An 18,751-nucleotide genomic window follows, 5' to 3' on the forward strand; every position below is an offset into this window, starting at 1 on the left:
TTGACGGCGCTATATAAGTACCTGTAATAAATAAATAAAACCTGTATCCTCATACCATAAACTCACAGCTGAACCAGAGGAAGGAACAAAAAAAAAAACTGATCCAGTTTGGAAAAAACAATCCTTCTTGATCCCCAAAGGTAATTACATCCCCCAAAGATCAACAATCTGTGGTGTTATCTTCTATTAATAATAACAGACGGTCATATTTTCTGCATTTAGAAACACATCTAGCCGTTTTGTAGAGCAATCTAGAACAAGTTCCCGTAGAAGAGGGCTATACCTTTTTTTCCTGCAGACACAAAGAATGTTTAATTGTGTTTGCTGTGACCTCAAAGTGAACAACCTTCCAAGTTTACTACATGCGCCATTTAATTACCTTCCATAATTAAATGAAAATAATAAATTCTCTCAGGTTGGATGGAAGGGGTTAGGGCTCAATCTAATAATATTTAACACTGGCTAGGAGAGCAATTCCTACCTTTGGCAGTGTCAACTGCCACTCTGTTTTTTAGTAAAGCTACCCTGTTTCCTCAAAAATAAGACCTACCTCGAAAATAAGTTTTATTTTTTTTTGAGCCAAAAAAAATATAAGACAGGGTCTTATTTTAAGGGAAACACGGTATCTGTATTCTAAGCCTCAATTCAGTAGGAAGGAGGGAGGGTCATGACAACACTGCATGCTTTATCATTTCCATGGTAGAATCACATTATTCAGTGGAAAAGAAAACTTCGCAGACACACCAGTCAGTGGCTGTCATAGTTTGCTGGGCAGGGAAAAAGCTACCCTGGCCAAAACATGTGTGAGGATTACTGATGAGCCAGGATCAGTTAGAAAAGGGTTCAGCAAATATGAGTAAAGATTATGTGCCAACCCTGAACCCCATTAAAGTAAAAAAAATTCTGAATATTTTCTAAGCTAACAGCCCTTTGGGTATGTAGCAAAGCAAAAAAAAAAAAAATTCTGTTTGGTGGAGAGAACCAATTTTAATAATTCCTAAAATAAAACATTAAAAAATGCAAAACTCCATTAACCACTTGCCCTCCTGAGGATTTACCCCCCCTTCCTGACCAGGGCATTTTTTGCGATACGGCACTGCATTACTTTAACTGTAAATTAATTGGTTTATGTGAAAGTTATAGCGTCTAAAAATGGTGGTACATATACTGGAATTTTTTTTTAAATGTAAAAAAAAATTATTTATACTGCAATGGCGGTGATCAGTGACTTATAGCAGGACTGTGGCGTGCATTCTGACACTGGGTGGGAGCTGACTAACTACCACTGACATCCCAATGACACTAATACAGTGATCAGTGCTACAAAAAAAAAGCACTGACACTGTACTAATGGCACTGGGTATGAAGGAGTTAACATCTGGGGTGATCAAAGGGTTAACTGTGTGCTGTGTGCTGTTTTACATCATGTGCTGTGTGTTTTATTTTACTAAGGAAACATGCTGCTGTGTATTTCTCCACTGTGCACAGAAATACACAGCAGCATGTTATTGCTGGCAGGAGAGAGACCTGTGTTGTTTACACACAGGTCTCTCCCCTGTCAGTGTTACTCGGCGATTGCCAGGTGCCGGTGGGGAATCTGGTGATTGACATCCATAGCCACCAATGGCAGTGCGGGTAGGGTGCCCCCTACCCGGAAATGCAAATCCCATATACTTACATGATTTTGTGCAGCTGTGCCACCCTGTAGCAGTACTTTTGCTATAGGGCGGAGGGGAAGCTGTTAAATAACATGCCCGGGGCATACCCTGACCCTGCCTGTAAACTGGTGCGCCTGTGCAATGTATACAACCTGCTACAGTAACATTGAAATTTACGAAGAAAAAAGTGTGTTTACCCACTTCAGTTTTGGAAGATTTTACCCCCTTCATGACCAGGCCATTTTTTTGCTGTTTGGCACTGTGCTACTTTAACTGGAGATTGCGTGGTCATGCAATGCTGTACTCAAACAAAATTTATATCATTTTTTCACACAAATAGAGCTTTCTGTTGATGGTATTTCATCAAAACAATTTTTTTTCTTTATTTTTTGCGATATAAATAAAAAACAAAAATGTTTACTTTCTGCTACAAAACACCTACAATAAAAAAAATTAAATTTAAAAAATCTAATTTCTTTATAAAGTATGGCCAAAATGTACATGCTTTAGAGTAAAAAAAACCCCAATAAGTGTATATTAATTGGCTTGCTTGAAAGCTATAGTGCCTACAAACTATGTTATATACTACTTGAATTGTTTTTTTTTTACTAGTAATGGTGAAGATCTACGACTTATAATGGGACTGTGATAGTGCGGTGGGCAATCTGACACTAACTGACGCTGGGGGGAACTGACTGACTGCCAATGACATCATCAGTGACATTAATACAGTGATCAGTGATAATACTATACACTGTCACTGTACTAATGACATTGGCTGGGAAAGGGTTAACAAATAGAGCTATCAAGGGGTTAAATATGTGCCTAACTATGTGTAATGTGTGTACCTTGTACTGCTTTTACTAAGAGATCTCTCAGTTTCTCATCCCTGCTTTGTAGAGATGAGAAACGGACATATTGCTTCCTCTGTACATAACTCTGTGTTGTTTGCCAACACAGAACTCTGGGCTGTAATTGTACACGGCTGATCAGCAGGACCCAGCTGTGAATCGTTGGTCGGGACTTGCTGACAAGCTCCTGCTGTTTACAATCACAGCGGGTGCCGGCCGGGGGAAGCACGCATCCGCACGCCTGAAACCCGGAAATAGGCAGCAACGTATGGGTATGTCGCGCTGCCTACAGCAGCCGCCTGTTTGCGTTACATTGCAGGCGCACGGTCGCCAAGTGGTTAAATTGCTGTTTGTTCTGTTTGTAAACAAAACAGATGGGGATTTCATTAATCAACCAGACCCTTATCAAGGATGTTAATGGGGAATCCTTACACAAAAAAATGGAATGGGGGTTTTCCCACAATTCATACCAGTTGTTCAGGTCTTGTATGAATTTTAAGGGGGACCTCATGCAACAAAAAAATGGGGTGCTCCCCAAATTCCATACCAGACATGGGGGGGGTCCCCCTGTAAAAGCATCTTGTCACTCTGTTGATGAGAACAAGGGGCTCTGCCCCACAACCTTGGCTCAATGGTTATGGGAGCCTACGGATGGGCAGCTTTTTGAAATATGGATGCCCTCTTCAACAATAAGTGAGCTGCCAGCTACAACACCCCCCTTGTGAATGAGTAAGGGGTACACCTACTCATCTGCCTGGGCCCCCCTTAAAATTCATACTGGACTCGAAGGGCCTGGTATGAATTAGGGGGGAACCCCCAAGCTATTTTTTTCTAATCTTTTACCTTCCCTGGTTCTTTTGCTTACATAGCCGAGGATTCCCATGTAGGTGAATGGGAGGGGTGACATCACTATTTGTCAAGATCTCAATGGTGCATGCGCCAATCGATGTCCTTAACCACCATTGTCAGCTGGAAGCTGCTATATACAATAACGGAGGTAACTTAAAGCGGAGTTCCACCCAAAAGGGGAAGTTCCGCTTTAAAGATTGGTCCCTCGCTCCCCATTAAGGATTGGCACCTTTGGGGAGCGGGGGGGGGAGGTGGGTACCTGAATTTGACAGGTAACCGCTCCTACGTCCGCTGCGATCGCCTAGGCGATCGGAAACAGAAGTTGTCCTCCTACCCTCCCTCCCCGAAGTCTTGTGGGACATGTGACAGGTCCCAGAAGATGATGGGGCCATTCAGGAAGCACAGCGCACCCAGCTGTGGGCAACCGGCTGTGAAGCCGCAAGCTGCCACAGCCGGGTGCCCACACTGAAGATGCTGGCACCTGGAATACAGGGCAGCCCGTGAAATGGGCTGCGGTGGGGGCAAAGTGGGATCCTGGGACAGGTAAGTGGCTGTTTTTTAAAAGTCAGCACTACAGTTTTTGCAGCTGCTGACTTTTAACTCTGCTTTAAGCTCATCCCTGAGGATATAGCATACTGAAACCTGGTCACTCCTCCCAAAACTGCAAATAGATTAGTAGAGACGTTTGCTGTAAGTACGGTCTGTTGTCTGGGAAAGAATCTGCATCCTGCTACATAAACATTCTGATAACAGCAGCTTCACTGTTTCTGGATATACCTCTATGCAGGATCTGTATAGGCTTTATCTGAATATAACTGTATATATAACATGTTTTCATTTTATATATATAGAGGAATTCACTTCATAATAATAAGCGTGTCACAGATATCATCAGTGTTGCCTGCTGAGAAAGTAAATGTTGTTTTGCTGTGCTAACCCCCTTTAACATGACATATCAGTTTTATAAGTTATATTATGCTGGCACATTCTTTAGTGATTGACAGAGAACACAGCCCAGCTTTAATAGTAAAATGGGGAAGGGCAATGAACTTTGTCAGAATTTTTTGATGTCTATGGGAAGATTTCTGTTTACTGTTTTGTCATTTGGACAAGAAATTGAGGAAACTCTACTTAATTAGGACACAGGTAGCACTAAAAATCTGATAGGAGTTCCTTACTTTATTAAAATAACACTGTTATAATCTCTAAACCTTTCCGTATTCTACTAAAAATGGAGATTTACCCTAACTTGAGCTTTATGTGCCCACTAAAGATGGGTACTACATAGTAATTAAAATGGTAGTAAACTCATTTTTTTAAATTTACCTACAGGTAAGCTTATAATAAAGCTTACCTGTAGGTAAGATGAATATTTCCTAAACATGCACCATTTAGGAGATATTCTCCCTTTACTAAAGCTGGCGCATATACTCTGAAGGAACGGCATACTCATGCTGTTCCTTCAGAGTAGTGTGCTGTGGCCCAGGACTCCTGTCACAGGATGTCATGTGACGTCACAGGAACCCGCAAGTGAGGGGATCACGTGACGTCACATACGGCCCACGAAAGCAAGGCTTGGAGCGCACACCAGCCATTTTTATTTGGACTATACAGGCTATACAAACTGGTGCTGGTCTTTTGGGTACCTATACATATACCAAGGAGGAAAAGGCGTTATCTCCAAAACATATATATCAGCCTTTATCTCTGTGTGTAACAGGTACCTTTCCTCCAACCATGGCCCTGTTCCATGGTTGGAGCAAATTCTCCTCCAGTCACGAGAGAGAGTGTGCTGCTTCATAAGTGGAGAAAATGATTTTGCAAAGGCAGTCAGAGGAAGAAGTTTCTTTTTAGCTGGTGAAAGACATTGAGGCTTGCCATGTGAAATTTTCCCTCTCCTCTGTTGGAAATTGTGTTCCTCCAGAGATTCCTGAAGTTCTGACAAACTAGGAGAGACTTTTTTAAAGTAGATTAAACTCATTGTGAACACTGACTTTCCTAAAGGTAACATCTAGACATATAAGTTGTACCTAAGCATTATCTTGAAACATCTACATTTTCTAAAATATCTTCTGAAGAATAGCATTGAGCTTCTTGTGCCTACGGTGTCATAGCTGTATATCTGCAGTGAGAGTGGCACTGCTGCCTGTGGCTTCTAGTCTTACAAGATTTGGTGATGTCACAGCCAGGGACGGACTCACCATTCGAGCACTCGGGCACTGCCTGAGGGCCTGGGGTCAGTAGGGGGCCCCATGAGATGCCCCTGGTATCTATCATTGGCTTTTTCATAGGGTTTTTTGGATGTCTGGTCACAACTGTGCTGCCCTCTGTTCCTGTGAGGACGTGTTGAAAGGAATCTGCAATCTGCCCCAGCAATCATCAGATCACCAGCCATCCTGTGGGTAGCTCTGACATAAGTAAGCAAAGCCTGGCCTTTACCAAGATGGCTGCCTCCACACAAACACGCATTGTAAGACAAGTTAAGATCCATAGATCAGGCATATAAAAAATGTATTGGTAAAGTTTTGTAGCAAGCACAGAAACTTTTTAACTTGAATCCAGTAAAAAAAAAGTAACTGTGTAGGTGAGAAGGTGATGTAAGTGCATTTGACTGAATGGAAGTGGATTGGAACTGCCACCAAAGAATGGTGTGGGGTCTCTATTACCTTTGAAGGAGTTTTGGTTGGAGACTCCAGGAAGGTGAAATAAGACACTTCCCGAGCTGATGGTGAGACGACTGGGGGAAATGCAGTTAATAGACTTATTTCACAAAGCTAACACACCAGGATATGGATCTTTAGATTAAAAATATGACAGTTATTTTCAGGTTAGACCCAACAGACTTTGAGCCTGGATTCACATATGCAAGCCTGGATGCAGTCAATTTTGACGGTTGATGTGGTGTGATTTTGTTTATGTGGTGCAGGTGCTATTTTGATGAGAATTGTTAAAGTTTATCAGGCTGGAAATCACTCCCGCACTGTAGTGAAAATTGCACAAGCCCCTTTTAAAAAAAATCACACTGCGGCTGGCCCACGTGTATGTGAATGGACTCCATAGAAAACTATTTTTTTTTTCACCTGTGATGCGAATCTGTGCAGGTCAAAACACATCAGAATTTGCATATACAGTCAGGTCCATAAATATTGGGACATCGACACAATTCTAACATTTTTGGCTCTATACACCACCACAATGGATTTGAAATGAAACGAACAAGATGTAATTTAACTGCAGACTGTCAGCTTTAATTTGAGGGTATTTACACCCAAATCAGGTGAACGGTGTAGGAATTACAACAGTTTGCATATGTGCCTCCCACTTTTTAAGGGACCAAAAGTAATGGGACAATTGGCTTCTTAGCTGTTCCATGGCCAGGTGTGTGTTATTCCCTCATTATCCCAATTACAATGAGCAGATAAAAGATCCAGAGTTAATTTCAAGTGTGCTATTTGCATTTGGAATCTGTTGCTGTCAACTCTCAAGATGAGATCCAAAGTGCTGTCACCATCAGTGAAGCAAGCCATCATTAGGCTGAAAAAACAAAACAAACCCATCAGAGAGATAGCAAAAACATTAGGCGTGGCCAAAACAACTGTTTGGAACATTCTTAAAAAGAAGGAACGCACCAGTGAGCTCAGCAACACCAAAAGACCCGGAAGACCACGCAAAACAACTGTGGTGGATGACCGAAGAATTCTTTCCCTGGTGAAGAAAACACCCTTCACAACAGTTGGCCAGATCAGGAACACTCTCCAGGAGGTAGGTGTATGTGTGTCAAAGTCAACAATCAAGAGAAGAGTTCACCAGAGTGAATACAGAGGGTTCACCACAAGATGTAAACCATTGGTGAGCCTCAAAAACAGGAAGGCCAGATTAGAGTTTGCCAAACGACATCTAAAAAAGCCTTCACAGTTCTGGAACAACATCCTATGGACAGATGAGACCAAGATCAACTTGTACCAGAGTGATGGGAAGAGAAGAGTATGGAGAAGGAAAGGAACTGCTCATGATCCTAAGCATACCACCTCATCAGTGAAGCATGGTGGTGGTAGTGTCATGGCATGGGCATGTATGGCTGCCAATGGAACTGGTTCTCTTGTATTTATTGATGATGTGACTGCTGACAAAAGCAGCAGGATGAATTCTGAAGTGTTCCGGGCAATATTATCTGCTCATATTCAGCCAAATGCTTCAGAACTCATTGGACACCATTTCACAGTGCAGATGGACAATGACCCAAAGCATACTGCAAAGGCAACCAAAGAGTTTTTTAAGGGAAAGAAGTGGAATGTTATGCAATGGCCAAGTCAATCACCTGACCTGAATCCGGTTGAGCATGCATTTCACTTGCTGAAGACAAAAGTGAAGGGAAAATGCCCCAAGAACAAGCAGGAACTGAAGACAGTTGCAGTAGAGGCCTGGCAGAGCATCACCAGGGATGAAACCCAGCGTCTGGTGATGTCTATGCGTTCCAGACTTCAGGCTGTAATTGACTGCAAAGGATTTGCAACCAAGTATTAAAAAGTGAAAGTTTGATTTATGATTATTATTCTGTCCCATTACTTTTGGTCCCTTAAGAAGTGGGAGGCACATATGCAAAGTGTTGTAATTCCAACACTGTTCACCTGATTTGGATGTAAATACCCTCAAATTAAAGCTGACAGTCTGCAGTTAAAGCACATCTTGTTCGTTTCATTTCGAATCCATTGTGGTGGTGTATAGAGCCAAAAATGTTAGAATTGTGTCGATGTCCCAATATTTATGGACCTGACTGTATGTGAACCAGAGCTAAAATCACAGTCAAAGGCTGAAAATAAAGATCATTATCCTGGTGTTCAAGTTTTGCAAAAGAGCCTGATGTCTCAGGTCCTAGTCTTTGATGGCCCCTCTCAAAGAGCCCACTGATAAATGCAAAAGTTGCAGCAGAGACTAATTGTGTACCCCAAGCTTCCATAATAGTGTCCAGAATTGTGAACCAGAATAGAATACAGTATACTGTATATCAGAAGTTGTGAATAGGCTGAGGTGGATGTGTGCAAGGATTTGTCCTACACTACACAAAAGGTCTTGTGGGTTTAACCTTAACAAGTCTCTTGGTATTCCAGACTGCCCACTCTACATACTAAGAAGAATGTATTTTTGCCAATACAAATACACCATAGAAAGGCATCTAAGCCTGGTTACAATTTAAAAAAGCTGTTCAGTAATTGTTGTTTGAGTCCTTTTTACTTCTTTGCAGAGGAATAGTATTTATTCTTCTTATGGCATAATGATCTTTATTTAGGCCTCTACATGTTTGCATTCTAACTTTGGCACATTGTAGGTTTATTTGTCATTTTAGTGCAAAGGGCACTGATGTGAGGTGTGAAGTTAGTGTTCAGATTTCATCACTTTAGTGTTGCCAAACCAGTTGATTTGTAACCTTAAAGAATGTAGAGAGCATTTTATTTGCAATTAAAAGTACAGCTGCACTTTCCGTTAGACTTACAGCGCTATACACATATCTTGAGTTGTCGGTCAAATCATAAATAGGCACCTTTCCAGATTTGCAAGACCTTCCCAATACTTAAGGAGCTTTGAAGAAAAAAAGGTATGTACACACATACAAAAAAAAAAACCCAACCCCCCCCAAAAGAAAAGAAAACCAGAACAAAACTGAATGAGGAAAGCGGGAAGGCTGAAATTGGGCTTTAAATAAAGATATGTACTGTATGTCACCAGCTTCATACAGCACACATTCTGATGAAGCAACAAGTTTATGCATATGTTCTTGGCTGTTCAATCTGATTCCAGAAGTTTGAAGGATCTCCCTGTTAGAAAAGAAATGTGCTCTTTTCCATCATTCCAAGCAATAATATATGTCTGGAAAACACATGGGTTTTGGGATAACCGCTTGGTGGGCAGGCAGCCAGGAAAAAGAAACTAAGTCATCAGCTGTTGAGATGAATTGTTTTAAAGTTGACCCTTGCCTAAAGTTACTTATTTTGCCAAAAACCCATCATAAAAAAATGATCAGATGAAAAAGTCTTACCTGGAGATACAATATATTACTGGTAGATCCACTAACTGTTCCTAAATAAAAAGGTTTTGTTTTCTCTTAATAATATGAAATGAGATGTAAAGTGTACCTCACATATCTAGAAAGGAATGGGTAGCAGATAGAGATGAACAGAGAAGTGACAATATGATTCATTAGAAGTCTCTCTGAATGTGCATTTTATTTCATGGTACACATTTCTCAATTCAGGTCCCTCATTTCCCCCCAAGTTTACAGTCACTTATTTCAGGGCTGTTTATAGATATCATGACCCCAGGCACACCTGAATAATGCATTGTGTCATGTGATTGTATTAGTAGAAATTAAGGCTAGAATGTGCTGTTGGGGGCATCATGTGGTCTTCTTTGTATGTAAAGCTGCTTTTTAACAGTACAGTAAAGAAGCAAATAAAGAGAAAGTTTTGAAGAGGAACTTCACTATCCTCCTATTCCCTCCCTTATCACTATAGCCAGGTTGTGATCTAAAAACATACTTACACACTAAACAATTCAAGGATCTGCTACTCCAGTGCAGCACACCCAGTCCCACACCACCATCCTCTTCTGAAGTCATCAGCGGGTCGGCTGCAAAAACCTTTAAGTGACAGCCATCCCCTCTTTTGATGTGGAACATGCTCCATAGAACACCAGACTGCTAGGTTGCATGATGTGGGTATCCCAGGAGGCTGAAGACAACTATGTACTTAAATCGTGTCTAGGCAACAGATCAGGAAGTATGGGGAGGGATTCCAGAGAAGGGTATTTTCCCAAAAAATGTTTGTGTGCGGAAGGAGGCATAAGGAGAATAGAAGAAAATGGATAGGGAGGGTGAAGGTCCAATTTAAGTTTCCGGGTCTATTAAAAGCTCCCTGATTCCTCACTTTTTCCTACTGGTTTGATGCATCTCCTCAAGAGATGAACAGAAGAGGGAAACTAAATGAGGAAATTATATTAGTATTTGCATGCATTGGGGGTTTGTGTTGCCTGCTCTAACCCAGCTCACGGGTGCCATTATGGTAATTGATATAAACAAATATGCTGACTTTCTGCTATAGAGATGGCAACCTGTATGTCACTTAGCATTAGGCTGATCTGGAGGGGGGCAAATAGAACATGTTCTAAAAGCAGCATTGGGTGCTGGTTGTCCTTTCTAATAGGAATACCACTGTATAAGCTGGTAGGTATTGGGAGTAAGGCATGCTTTCCATTTTATTTTTGGATTAAGATACACCTAAAAACCCTAAAACAGTGAGGGCCCCTACCGAGTAACCTGGGTGCACATGCCTATGTACCTGGATGTATTATTTGGTAGATTCAAATATATATATATATATATATATATATATACATATATATATATATGGTTTTTTATGGATGTGCATGGTAGTGAATGTCTCAGTAATGCTTTGTGGTTAGACTCACATAACACACAGTCTCTCTGAGCAGACATCTGTTGCATAACAAATGTTTACCCCTGTCATTCTGGAACACTCCCTCCTTAGGAAGCACCAAACAAAACACGAGACCTTCAACACCTCCACAGCCAACAACTTGAGCAATATATTATTGTTCTATATGTCATAGACATTTTTGAGGTCTGAGAAGGATGACCTTAACTCAGCCTTTTTCAACCAGGGTACCCAGGTACCCTGAGGTGCCTTCTGGTTTCTTTGGGGTGCCTTGGCAAAATGCCTAAAAAATACCCAAAAATTGTATACAAGCCAGTGGTGGGTGCATTAATCTATATTTTAATTGCACAAAGCCACGGGTTTTTATTGTGCACCATTACAACCTTCTCCACTGGCATTCTAACAACCATTGATGTCGATAAGGAGGACATCAGGTGCATACACAACATTCTTGTTTGCACCTCCTCAGCCTCTCTCAATCCGCATTGGGGTCACATTACCTGAGTGAGGAACAGAAACAGAGGGAGAAGAAAATGTTTGGAATATTAGTCAGTACCAGTCTGCAAAGGTGTATTTGCTTTGGAAGAATTAATCATGTTGGGTGTCCTACATGTGTAGATGTTGCTCCGTTATGTAAAACTATTAGTATAGTTTATTTACATTTTAGAATGGGGTGCCCCAAGAATGTGCATCATTTTAAAGGGTACCTTGACTAAAAAGAGGTTGAGAAACACTGCTGTGGATGAATTTTTAGGGGTTGCTCTCAGGGGTTATGCATATACATTATGTGTAGCCATTCTTATTATGCATAGATTATTATTCCTTTTTTTGTTTGGTTTGGTTTATTTGGCTTTTAATATAGATGCTATGACTAGTAATTAAATCTCTAAAAGACCTGGATTCTAACATATATATGTAGTGATATATCCACCTAAAAAAAATTCTTTCTGTCCTGCTGGACATATATATCATCATTTATTGTGTATTATTATGGGGATGTGGTGATAAAAGCTTGTATACCCCTGGCATTGCGGTGTAGATCAGGAAAGTCAATGTCAGAAAGCCTTATTTGAATGCTTGTTCTGGGTGCGCGACTCAACATATTAGAACCATTGGAATTGACAGAGAACTAACATTTGTAGAATGCGAATTCAGCAATGGCAGTCTCAATGTATCTTTTGGGAAAACTTTGCTTTAAACATGGTAGAAATAATAAAGCAAACAAAGAAAAGAACATTGGAAAGTATATACAGATATTCAGGTTCCCATAAATCAGCCCAAACCATATCAGATCTGATCTAGCTTACCTCACATTTTATGTTCTAAAAACAACACAATGATAGGAATTTTAACTTCACTTTCCCATCAAAAAGTATGATCCAATGTTCCTTTAAGGGAACTAAAAAAAAAATTGGCAAGACCAGTGGTCTTTATCTGTAGGCATGTTGTTATTTTGTATTCTAGCCAAGTGACTCATGAGGGAAAACCCTGAGGTATATGTTTACATGCACACTACTATTCTGTTTCCAACTCTCCCCCTGACTTTGTAATTTACTGATCTCTAAGAATCTAATACACAGATATAATTTATGTGTACCTCCATTCTGGTATGCCTGAAAAAGAAGAGATGGCTAATGCGTGCATAGTTAGCTGGCCTCTCACATCTCTCAGGGTTTCCAGTGGTGAGGACTGAATTTCCTGCACTGCCCCTGTTTCTGCCATTAAAAAGCCAAACACTAAAAAGTCCTGGAATATTTCACTCAAAACTGTTCCCTGAGCAGCCACCCTCTAATCACCTGGAACACACACAAATTTCTTATCCGTAGGCTGCTCATTCTGTTAGGCATTAAAGCAAAACAAGGAACAAACAAGGCTCTCCTTTCTCTTCTTGGCTTCATTAGAAAACTGAAAACTGTTTGTAAATGTTCTCTTTCCACATGATTCCCTTGTAGAATGTAAAGGAAACTACAGTCAAATCATTTTTATGTAACTGTGATTAGCTTTAAGTAGAGAATACGATCAAAGTAAAAAAAGGACATTAATCATGCAGTCTGTCGAAAGAATTAACACAGCATTTTTTTGTGTATGTTTTTCCCTGTAGGTTTGTTGCCTGTTGTTCATGGCAGAAGATTAACAGGGTAACAACACTGTCCATTTTACAGTTAAACCAAGCAGCAGCAGCATTGTCAACACGTGAGCAGGATAGACATGTATACAGATTTAGTGGGGCATAAGGGGGTGCTTGGGTGTGCTTTAGCATCCCCCAAAATTTCTTTATGCACCCCCATAGAACCTCCATCCAGAAGACCCCTGCTGCTGTAAGGTATACATGTACCAAAATTCAGCTGGTTCATCAGGAACTGGACGAATTTTGGTCTGCGTGTACCATGATCCATTCAACAGAAGCCAGTTTAACAACTTCCCGTCCCGAAATACTGCTACAGGGTGGCACGGGTGCGCAAGATCACGTATATATTTGTGAGTTTGTACTTCCGGGTAGGGGGCGTGTGAGGCACATGGGCACCCTACCCGTGCCGCCATTTGCGGCTGTGGCTGTCAATCACCGGGTCCCGGATGGTGATTACTCGCCGGCGCCAGGTGATTTCCGACAATCTCTGACAGGGAGGAGAACTGTTTTGTTTACTAACAGTTCTCCTCCCTGTCAGCTCGAGCACACTGCTTTGGATGGCTGTGCACACGGACACAGCCCCCTAGTAAAACACTCACAGCACACAGTTAACCCTTTGATTGCCCCTCATGTTAACCCCTTCCTGCCCAGTGCCATTAGTACAGTGTCAGTGCTTTTTTTTAGCACTGGGGATGTCGGTGACACCAAGTCAATTCTCCCCAGTGTCAGAATGCCCTCCGTAGTCCTGCTGTAAGTCACTGATTGCCGCCATTACTAGTAAAAATAAAAATAAAAAAATCCTAGTATATATGCCGCCATTTGTAAATGCTATAACTTTCACATAAACCAATTAATTTACACGTATTGGGATTTTTTTTTAGCAAAGACATGTAGCAGAATACATTTTGGCCTAAATGTATGATGAAATTTGATTTTTAAAATTTTTTTACTGGATGTGTTTAATAGCAAAAAGTCAAAATTCAAAAATTGTCGGTCTTTTTTTTTTTTTATAGCACAAAAAATAAAAATGCACAGGAGATCAAATACCACCAAAAGAAAGCTCAATTAGTGGGAAAAAAGGACCTACCGGTAAATTTATTTTGGGCAGAAATTCGCATGACCGCACAATTTCTAGGTAAAGTAACGCAGCGCCGTAATGCAAAAAAAGGCCTGGTCAGGAAGGGGGTAAATCCTCAGGAGTGCAAGTGGTTAACAAGCAGCTTCTGTCAAATGGTCATGCTGAAAAAACCCCCAGCATTTCATCAGGGCTTGAAGCAAGTAGCACTGATCTGTGTATACTGACGGGAGGGAGTCCCCACTGTCAGACTACAGAGACACAGCAGGGGAGATCCCTGTATCAAGATTGTTTTTCTTGATGTGAGGATCTTTGAGGGTTTTTTTTGTTCAACCCAATGGCTGAACGAAAAAAAAAACTCAATGTGTATACCCTGCATTCCTAGCATTTTGCCTGAAATTATGTATCCTTGCCTTTCTCTTTCTGGCAGAGTGATCTCCTGCCTGACAGAAAAACAATAGTTTTGACAGCAGCGTAGGAGAGAACTTCACAGAACATGTGCTCTGGAGAGAAAAACTACTGAATACCAATGTTGAGGTATATGGTGCTGGCTGGCGGTTATTGTGCTGCTCAATCACAAGCATAACTGTGGGCAGTGAGATATGTGCTTGAATGTGCTTAAAACGAGCTACAGTCTGTGTTCTTATTACAATGGTAATAGTTTCTTATTGCCATTGAATATTTTGTTTTCTTTTTTTCTGTCTAAGCATTTCTCTTTGTGTTATGTCTGTTTTATTATAACATTTAATTCAGGGTCAGGGTCTCAGCGCTCAGATTCCCATCAGCAGTTTTTTTTCTTTTAGAAGAACGGTTCAAACCATATGAATGGAAGCTGATCTTTATACGCACCTCCGGCTCTATAATAGATTGTCTCAATCCCTGTAACTCACTTTTGCTGAACAGCTTGGTACAGTTAGAATACAATGTTTTCATCTATGGTGGGCATTTAATGTAAAATAGTCCTACGCATATGTAAAAGAAAAAAAAAATTAATATATAATTTGTAAATAAGTTAGCAATAAACCTTATTAGGTATAATCTGAACATATTCTGTATATGAAGGAGTCCTTTTGGCTTTGCAGTACAGCACAGTGATTGTGCTTCACAGCTCGGTCTATAGCTTCTCTTTTTATTGCTATCTTTAACCTGTTCGCGCCGAGAGTACACAAATATGTGGCATCTTGGCGGGTGGGCCTTGAGGCCACATATTTGCATACCAAAATCTAAATAAACCTGTGCAAAGAGTGCGCCCCCCGAAAAGGGGGGGACTTAACGTTTAACAGGTAAAATCAACAGATATATAGAATTTTATGAATATATTTTGTTAGATTTTTACTAATTGTACATATTTTAACTATATTTTGTTAGATTTGTACTAAATGTATTCTCTGCTTAGAGTATGCATGCTTTTACCCACAAACATACACACATAGCTGGGATTTGTTCTTTATGAATAATCATCATTTTAATAAATTAATTACATTTGTATACGTGAATGATGGATACTTACCCATATTACAAGCTTGTCCACTAAGTGCATAAAGCTGCTGTTGATAGGCCCATTCTTCATCATTAGGAGCAGATATGATGAGCAGTCTTCTTCTCCAGCGGAACCTATTAAACAAAAAAAACAAAAGTTAATTTTCTGTGCACCAAATCATCTATATCATTCATTTTTGTCAGGGAAGAAATAAGCATCATTATTAGGTTTGAAAAAAATAGAATAAGAATGGAAAATTACATGAAATTCCTAGAAACACAATATTACTTACCAGAATTGCTAAGATATTTTCGGGGTTGTTAGTGCAAAACTTTAGTTGCCTATTCAGGGCAAAGTAACAGTCCCTCCTGATAGCCTACTGCCTCAGCAAGGCATACTTACCAATCCACATTCCCTCGGCACCTACACTCTTGTTGGGTCCCTGTTGTTTTAATGGAAAGGAGCTTTTTGGACGAGGGGGGTTATGTAAAACTCCTTATGGGACAGTGCCGGGGTCTTAGCAGCCAATCACTGAAGCCAGACACTTCACCAGGGGGTGGAAGAATGGCAGTAACATCATAAACCCAGGTAAACTCGGTCATCATCCAACAATTGAGCTTGCTCAGGGTGAACTTACTCAGTGGGGAAGTGGTGAGAAGTGAAGATCCGTCAGCATACCATGCTATCAGGAGGCACTGTTACTTTGCTCTGAAAGGGCAGGTGACAGTGGCTCTTTGAACATTTTGCACTAAGCATTTACCAACTAATATACAGTAATTTTGTTGCAATTTGTAAAGGTTGGTGATTAGATGATTTTTACTTTGCAAAGTAAATCTTCATCTGAAAAAGTTACCTTGATGTTAATCATCCAATCATGTCCAAGCAAAAATGTATTTTTTTCTCCTGCATGCAACTGGGTATGGGAAGTGAATGGAATGCGTTAACAACTGCTGTCATCCTGTATCTGGCATCTATGATGTTTTGGTGCATGGATTTTAGACAATAAAGTTTTCATGCTCTGGCCATAGAAGTGCGGTCAACCTCTATGTTTCATTTTTGGATTACATTAATCATGGATCGGACCAGCACCAAATTGCACAGTAAAGGGGCTAATGCATGATGAGTTCACCTGTGGCAGCATTTGCTGTCTCACGCAACGTGAAGATAACTTCACCATATTTACCAAGCATTCACTTTTCAAAGCAAATTTGATCTAATTTAGCAAACTAGTCACAATGTACCTTTCCAACCCTCTTGCTTTTTGTAACTATTTATATTGTAAAAGGAACAGAGTGAAAAAGCTGTGATTTTGAACAGATATGGTTATACTCAAGTTAAGTATTAATAGTTTTCAAGTTACAAAACCACTATCAGTTAGTTTCATGAACATTCTCACCTTTGTGTAGCACTACCCTCTTAAGGGTTGCTAATGAATTTGGGCCCCCCTAAAGTCCTGCACAGCCAGTCATTCAGTATTTTCCATGCAAGCTGTCATCCGGAGACAGAAATTAGTCCTTGAGCGTAGGTTTTGTTATTTATTGAGGGGATTAGAACTTGGACAGGGAAAGGGGGGTATAGGATGCTCAAGTGAACCAAAATCTGAGGACATCTTCCTGAATTATTCACAAGCTTTTCCTTCTCTGATGCAGTCTCTGTTGGAGTGCTAACCAGCAGCTCCTAGTTGTACTACTCCAGACCCTAGATGAACCCCTCTTCACCCAGCAATCTGGAGACTTTCTTCCTGAGCAGGGGATCTGGCTCCTGTTCCTTTAAATGGGTAACAGTAACTAGTAGGAGGCTAATCTGGTTTCCCACCAGAGTGCTCTTTCCCCTATTTACCCAGGGGGTGCAGGTGTACTCACTCAGATTATCCCCTGTACCACTTGTGGGATGGTTGCTGCTACCAGGCCTATCAGCTGGGCTGCTCCTTCCCTGCCATACAGGTGGTTCTCAGGGGGCCAGTAAATCCTGAATTTTCCTCCTTTCCAGCTCCAGGCTCATAGGCAGGCATCATCTCACTAGGCCTCCTGGCAACCTTCCACCTTCAGCCTCACATCTTCCTGCTCCACACTCCTCTTCCATCACACTCCTGCTACTGATCAGACTCTTACACTTTTAAGGGAGTCCCAGCCCCTTGCCAAGCCTCCTATTGGGGACTAGCTAAGGTCCCTCAAGAGTGCAGCCAGCCACTCCTCAGATCCATCCACTGCATCCAAAAGCCTCCTCTGAAAGCCTCAGAGCAGGGGGAAATTCTAGAGGGGCTTGCCTCCAGAGTCTCTAAGCTTTGACCACAATTTAATCCCTCTGGCTATCACACCTGAGCTGCTAACCAGCTCCTGACTAACCATTAGGGTCTAGCTCCCCCTAGCTGCACTAGAAGGGTGCTATATATGTGAATTAGACCTAGTATCCCATATGGAACAAAAATGTATTTGAAATATATTTAAAAAATATTCTTCCCAAATATATTGACATATTTTTGAAATGCTACAATTTTGGCCACATAGCCTACTTTCTTACACCATTTCTCTAATCCTCACCTGGTACTTTTTCTTTGCCCTGTGATTTTCTCCCTCACTTTCACAGTTATATTGACTGAAGATTTGTGCCAGCCAGGGCACAATAAAAAATATGCAGTGCATCCTTTAAGTACATGCTAATTTCCCCATGTTTTATCCCTCCAGCTACAAAAAAAATACCTGCTGATCTGTTAAAAATGAAATTTAGCTCCTAAGTTCTTGTTTCAGACTGGCAATATAGTGCCTTTTCTAAGCTGAAATCACAAAAAAAGGTGTTAGCCCTATCCAGGTGTCTTTTTCTAACTTACAGAATCCTCCTTGCCTCACCTCCACAACATAGAGGGCAAATTGTTTTGTAGTCCAAAGTAAGAACTAGGAGAATGATTAGACTAAGTGAGATAGCACAGACAGATTAAACATGACAAAGGACACCACTGGTTTTCTGACAGTATCAATTGGTAATTTTTTTTGGACTTCGCAAACAAATAAAACAAAATACTTGCAAATGTATATTTAACAGACCAGAGGACAGCAAATGAGAGAAGTTCAATGTTAGGGTTTACATAAACCTTTAACATTTTGGCAATTCTTTGGGAAAAATGTACTAAAACTGGAGCACTCAAAATCAGGTGCAGCTGTTCATCGTAGCCAATCAGCTTCTAAATTCAGCTTGTTCACTTAAGCTTTGACAATAAATCCTGAAAGCTGATTGGTTTCTATGCAGAGCTGCACCAGATTTTGCA

General features: G+C 40.8%; 1 protein-coding gene across 1 annotated transcript in view; it reads right to left on the bottom strand.

The window, feature by feature from the left end:
* CCDC80 (coiled-coil domain containing 80) overlaps positions 1-18,751 on the bottom strand; it is a 179,233-nt gene that overhangs the window by 12,757 nt on the left and 147,725 nt on the right. The window contains exon 6 of the mRNA XM_089665167.1: positions 15,520-15,623. Coding sequence (XP_089521293.1) covers positions 15,520-15,623 — 104 coding nt within the window. The remainder of the gene's footprint in view (positions 1-15,519; positions 15,624-18,751) is intronic.

The sequence above is a fragment of the Staurois parvus genome, unplaced genomic scaffold (genome assembly GCF_062004578.1).
Source record: "Staurois parvus isolate SC_StPar_1 unplaced genomic scaffold, SC_StPar_1.0 ptg002140l, whole genome shotgun sequence".
NCBI lineage: Eukaryota > Metazoa > Chordata > Amphibia > Anura > Ranidae > Staurois > Staurois parvus.